The sequence below is a fragment of the Pundamilia nyererei genome, unplaced genomic scaffold (genome assembly GCF_000239375.1).
Source record: "Pundamilia nyererei isolate P.nyererei 1_Seehausen unplaced genomic scaffold, PunNye1.0 scaffold00271, whole genome shotgun sequence".
Taxonomy (NCBI): domain Eukaryota; kingdom Metazoa; phylum Chordata; class Actinopteri; order Cichliformes; family Cichlidae; genus Pundamilia; species Pundamilia nyererei.
The window spans coordinates 149050-155477 of NW_005187672.1; the positions used below are offsets into that span (position 1 = coordinate 149050).

Below are 6428 nucleotides of genomic sequence, written 5' to 3' on the forward strand. Positions count from 1 at the left end.
TCCGCTCTCCGCCTCCCTTTCTTCCTCCCCTCCCCTGCCGCACGCAGGAGATGGGTAGAGAAGTTTGCTCGCGGCGCGGTCCGGTGAACATTACTGTATTTCATTTGGGGAACAGCAACAGCAAGAGGCTCTGGAAAAATAATACTAATTAAAAAAAGACGAAAAGTAAGGCTTTCCAGAGAATGCCGAGGAATATCCAACTCAACAGCAACATCAGCCGCAGCGAATTATTGTAATTATATATATGTACATATATATATATAAAAATTAATGAGGTTTATCCGTCATCATTGATGTGGCCAAATTAGTGGGAAGTTCGGGTCAGTAGGGGGACAGCGGGCTCGCGCGCGGACTGTTGGAGGGTGCTTTGAATTTGTGGGTCCTGGAGAAGAAGCGCAGCGCGAAGCAGATTCAGAGAGAGCGAGAGAAGAGGAGGAGGGGGAAACAAGGAAAGAAAAGAAGAGCCGTCCGAGTGAAAGTGAGAAAGAGTCCCGCTCAGAATGAATAACAACAAACCCGAGAAAGAAAACGAGCCGAGTGAATTCACCAACCACGAGGAGGAGGTACGTATGCGAGCCCGAGGTGCTCGAGCGTCTGTCTGTGATACTGTGGGTGGCCCCTTGACCCGTAATGACATCCTTAATAAAAACCGAGTCATGCTAACTGCTTCTTTTCCTCCACTCCTGTATTCATTAAGGTGCAGCTCGTATGCTGGTTTGTTTGTTTTCTGTGCCGTAATCTGGTTTTACCTCATAAAAGTTTCCAGTGTTGCTGTTTACATTATTAGACCGACTGTATGGTTCGCTCATAACAGCATCTATCACCGGTTTCCTGCAGGTAATGCGCTGTTATTGCACTGAATTCTTCACCTGTCTTCACTTTTACGTCTCTCTACTTTTCTTTAAATTGTATTGTAGCCTTGTTGAAGTTAGCCGTCATTTTTTTTTAAATTTAAAAACAGCAGCAAGAACCGGGAAGGGCACGAAGCACTGATGAATCACTAACTAGCAAGTCTCGAATAACTTTGAAGTCAGGATTGTGTTTTTCCTGGCTGTGCTACGGCATTGCTAGCTGTGTCTTACTGTACAATAAAGCCAGACTTCACACAGCACTGGAAAGCAGTAGTAAAGGGAATTCAGAGCCAGGGCGAATTAGTTTTCACTGAAGCTGAGGGAGCAATTGAAGTTGAAACAACTGCCGCTGCAACATGTAGGTAATAGCAGGCTGTAACAGAGAGCCCACTGCATTACAGTGGAGCAAGAATAGCCTCTTCTAATTACATCTAAACACAAACAGGATGGCTTTGTTTTCCCCCCCCCCCCCCCCCCAAAAAAAAAAGAAAGAAAGAAAAACATTTGGTGGAAATCCATTTAACGTGTTCTCAAAGTATGTTTTCCTCTCTATCTCTATAATAGCCTCATTTCTTCCCTTTCTCCTCTGTAAACATTGCACAATCCGGCCCAACAATATCTCCTCTTTGGTAAATAAGCCTGCAACGGCTCTCCTTGCATGAGGCGATTTTCTTTGGCTCAGATGAATCTCTCTTCAAATGACAGACTTGTTATTTCAGAGCTCTGCACATCCGCAGTCGAGTGATGTAAGGAAGGTGTATCAGATTATATCAGATATTTCTCTTGGAGCAATTTGATTAGGTCTCAGTGTAGCGTTAGACACTTTGTAACTGAATAGTGAGATGTAGCCAGCCTGATGTAATACCATATTTGGTCCACTGTTGAGGTTGCTATGGATGTGGGGGAACTGCTGTAGCACCACACAGATGAGGTAAAGACCAAAGAGCTGATTTCTTGAGGTTAGGGAGTTTGAGTTTAAAGCTTGTGTCACCTTCTCCTTTTATTAACAACACGTCAGTCAAGTAGGGCTCTGTAACCAGTACACGGCCCTGAGGGTATTCTTGTTATTGAATCTAATAAAAAACAACTACTCCGTGTAAAATGAACATATTCAACAAAAGAAAGATGACTACTCAGCACCAAAAGATGTCTGTGTATGACCATCTAACTGTACAAACTGCAAATATGTCCAATTAAAAGTCTCATAAGTGGCAAATACTCACATTTCAGAAGCTGACGCCAGAGAAATACTTGAGTTTTTTGTCTAAAGCACCTTCTTAAGCACCTGCCTGTTTTGAATTAAGTTGAGCACAACACAGCTATAATTAAACCAAAATAGGGCAAAACACAAGAAAAGCACTTGATCTGTTACTATCGACACAAGCTTTTTGTAGCTGAAATGTTTTAGTTGCTCATTCTCATGAGTGACTGATCATATTAAAGCACGAAAGCTTTCAAAATGTGAGGATTTGCTTCTTTTCTTTTTGCTTTCGTGACACTCGGTTACAGTCACGCCGCTTACGGATCATTTTTGTAAGACCGAACAGTTAAATGAGGACGTCAGATTATTCAAAGATCTCAACTGCAGGATAGGTCTACGAGGAAATAAGCTGTGTTAGCTGCAGCTGTAGTTCGCCAAAGACACAAGGCTCCAAACTTCTACCCAGCTATTAAAAATTCTGTGATGTCCATAAGCTCAGAGATGAGGTGCAGGTTGTGTAAAAGGCAGGCAGACAGAGACCTTAAAAGGAGACTAATAGCCAGAGAGATCTAATGGTTTTGGAAATGTTTGGAAACCATCCAGACCGGCAGGGACTTACATTTACTTGGGTGAATTAACGTTAAGGTCAGACAGCACCACTTTATCTTTTGTGGAACGGTGTGTGTTGCATGCAGAGGAGCAGGGAGTTTGTCACATGCACAGATACATGTTCAAGCTTTTTGCAGGCCCGTGCGGATGTACTCAGACTAATTCACGCTTTGACTTAGTTTGACTTGTCTTGGGGGGGGTTTGCATGAAAGTCTGGTCTGCACAAATGTCCCTTCACCTGATGCAGAAAGCATAAAAATGCCAGCAACAGCACCACAGAGGTAACCATAAACTATAACCTCAAGAGAGCCAAAGTTTAACAGCCTTGCTGGTATGACTCTCACATGCTGAGCAGCAGCAGCTCTCCGCCCCTCCTCTTGGGCAGTGTAGTATGTGACTCAATGGATCACTGATTCGCACCGGTAAAGCACCGCAGCGAGCTCGGCTCCTCGTGCCCGCTTCATTGCTCAACCCCGCATGCCGTCGTCTGTGTACACGAAAGCTCGACGATGCTTAATGTTTATCTTCTGCGGACCGCCGCTCACCAAACATGGTCTTGTTGCAGGCAAGGTATGCAGGTTTCGGGGGCCTGGCAGCATCTAATCTCATGAGCCGCTCTGATAAGCGACATTATCAGGTGTTCTGGATGCTTTCGCGTACTGTGGCACTTCACTTCGCCGATGCTGCCGAGGTGACACGCCGTCGCCTTATTGGTGAATGTCAAAAGATAAGAGTTTGAACGAGGTCCGGTTTCCAGACCTTGTATGGACAAGACACCTGGAGCGGGTTTTCCAAAGCTTGACTCGAAGATGCTTTTAATAGATCGGCCTAGCGTGTTTTTTCTGTAGCCTTGACCGCGGCGGCGGCAGCGATGTGGAGTGTACTCAGAAAACCCCGAGTTCAAGTGATTAATTCCAGATGTGTTATCAGGAAGGAGACGGTCCATGACAAAGGGGACACACTGAAGAAACAACCCAGTTCACCTCAAATTAATCCCATCAGTTTATAAACGATTAGCTGATTTATTGATCAGTCGGATACCTGATTGCTGGGAAAATAAATAGAAGTTGGAATCCAGTGACTGTGAAATTTTCCGGAGACGTTACTAAATCTTTATTAATTGCTATTTTTGAGCATTTAGGCAATGCAAAAAATCTTTATACTGACAAATGGCATGTTATTTACTGAAGTGAGGCAGTTATTTGTGTGCAACCCTATTTGAAAACCACATGTAAGCACAATGAGCACATTTTAGTGATTTGCAACACTGATTATCTGTTAGTAATTAAGGCTATTAACTGAATAAAGTCTTCTGGTCTTCTGTTACTGAGAAAGGACCATGTTTGGACTTATAGACAGTTTATGAGACAAAATCCTCTCTTTGTTACACGTAACCTTTGGCTCTGGGGTCTGATGGGGATCTTTCGCCTGGATTTTCTAGCACTTGGTAGGCAGTTCACTACAGAGAGAAAAGGTGAATGTATGACTACATGGAATGCTTTGTAGCTGACCGATTCACCCAATGAAGATTGACCTTTCACCTCTTTGATGTCAGTTGCCCTCCAGCTAAAGTGTATTTACTTAAGTTGAATCTCCCCACACCAAACTTGGAGGTCCACCAGCCAACCTCTTGCCTTTTGACAAATGACTGAGCACAGAACATCCCTCTTTTTATTTGTTCCTCCACAAGGTGAAACAGTCTCTTACTCAAAATCGTAGTTTACATGAAAGCGGAGCTGTCTCTCCCCCGGATGTAACACTCCAAAGGCAGCAGAAGTATGAAACTTGTAAGACATCTGTTGATTCTTGTTCCCAGCTGATCATAAACATTTAAGTGGATCTTTACAAGTGCCCGAAGAGAAACCGAATATCACTCAAGCAGAGTTCAGCAAATGTGGCGTATCTCCCTGGGGTGTAATTGGATTGTGCTTGGCCTGCTTTGGGTATCTAGCAGGTCCTCTTCAAATAGCAGGTCATGTGGCCACCGTGACCTTTTCCATGAAGAGATGTAGGTGGGGAGCTACGCTGCTGGAGAAGCACGGTGAAGCGGATGAAGGCCGGTGCCAGTCTGTAAGCGCGGTGGCGTGGGCATGTGTGTGGTCTGTACATGTGCATGTATCTATGAAAAGGGCACAAGGATATATTAACTCTCTATGACAAGAAGCATGACCAGAGGGGAGTATAGAGGGTAAAGTGGCCATGATAGGGAAAAAACATCCAAAGGATTGTCTGTGAAGTAGCCTATGTCAGACAGATATATAGACATATACACGATAAAAAATCCCTATACAGGCTCAGGCAAGCAGTAAAACCCTGCTCTATCTACCCGTCTGATAGTTTGGCGTTTATTTATAAAAGCGCCAAGGGAATTGTCATCTTATCTTAGCCGTTTGTCAGCTGCGCGACAAGAGGTATTTGAAAAGACAACAACAAGGCTCAGCGTCAGGAGCAGCCGGCTGGCAAAAGAGCCTGAAAAACAGATGTGAGGGGAAAAGACAAAAGTCAGAGATAATAACTGTATCCAGGTGGATAATTATACATACCTCTATATGTATATTACTCCTCTTTAAAAACCTTACCTGTCACTTGCTTTGAAATAAATCACATGCTGCACAGCGGAAGGAAGCGTGCGCTTTTTTCCTAGACAGCGCCAGCCATTTTGTTCTGCTTGGTAATACTGTGTTTATGCACTTCATCTGTCACCTCTGATTAATATTGCTTACTCATGAGCTATAATTATCTGCCTTATTGTATACAGTATCCCAGCTTTGTCTCTTTGCACCTGCCTTCGCTCTCCTTTTATGCTCTCCACATTGTCTCAGCTCAGGTGTTCGATAAATTAAAGGGAAACAAAAGTAATTAGGGCCGTACGATGAGGCCGTCCAGTGCTTTTTCTGCAGTAGGCCGCATTTTGCTGGAATGGTTTTGATCCAGTTTAAAAGGAAGGGTCGTTCCCAATCGATGCAAAGTTGTTCTGAGTGATCGCCTTTATGCTGGGATGAAACCTTTCTATCCTGAAGGCAGTGGTCTGTTTCCTTCACAGGCCACGAGGGGTTGCCGATGATGAAAATTATGTCAAGAATGGCATTTGATACCCTCACTAGAGTTCCAGAGACTGGTACAACCAATGCCAAGGCTGGCAGCACATGGTGGCCCAGCGCATTATATTTTTTCTTTATTTTGTGCCCAGCCACCAGCCCCCCCCTCCTCCTCTCCTGCTCCCTCTCTACAGTTTTATCTCCCTTCCCCTCTGTTTCCTTCCCTCCGTCCTTTTCTATGTCCCACCCTTTTTCTTCCCTTGCTACCTCCTTATCGTACTCTTTTCATTTCCTCCCACATTCCCTCCCTCCACCCCAGTAACTGTTTATAATTTCTCTCTTCTTCTGCACTTTCATAGCTCTCCGTTCTTTTTACCCCCCCTCTCGTGCACCCAATTTAGTCCCACCAGACAAACTCCTTATCCCTTCTCAGGGCCATGGACTCTTGACGCAGAGATCTCTGAACATAGGGACCATTTATGGACATGGAAAAGCCTTAAAGACACAATCTAGCCAGGGAGAAACGTGCCAGTCTGACTATGCAGCTGCGTGCCAGCCGCCCTTTGGCTGACCAGCAAGAATTAGCAATCCAAGGTCAGACCTGAAAAAACTAGAGAAAATGTTACCCATAGCAAAATGTACAAGAAAACTAGCTTTTTCTCTTGTCACAGTAAAGCTGCTGACTGTAGGACTTCAGAATTTATTGTAATATAATATAATATAATATAT

General features: G+C 44.2%; 1 protein-coding gene across 4 annotated transcripts in view; it reads left to right on the forward strand.

The window, feature by feature from the left end:
- LOC102196227 (RNA binding protein, mRNA processing factor) overlaps positions 1 to 6428 on the forward strand; it is a 39074-nt gene continuing 32646 nt past the window's right edge. For 2 of the 4 annotated variants that reach the window (XM_005750370.2, XM_005750371.2), the window contains exon 1: positions 4 to 563. In XM_005750370.2, coding sequence (XP_005750427.1) covers positions 501 to 563 — 63 coding nt within the window. In that variant the 5' untranslated portion in view covers positions 4 to 500. Of the gene's footprint in view, positions 564 to 6428 lie in introns of all 4 variants that reach the window. The other 2 variants (XM_005750373.2, XM_005750372.2) reach the window with 2 other exon arrangements.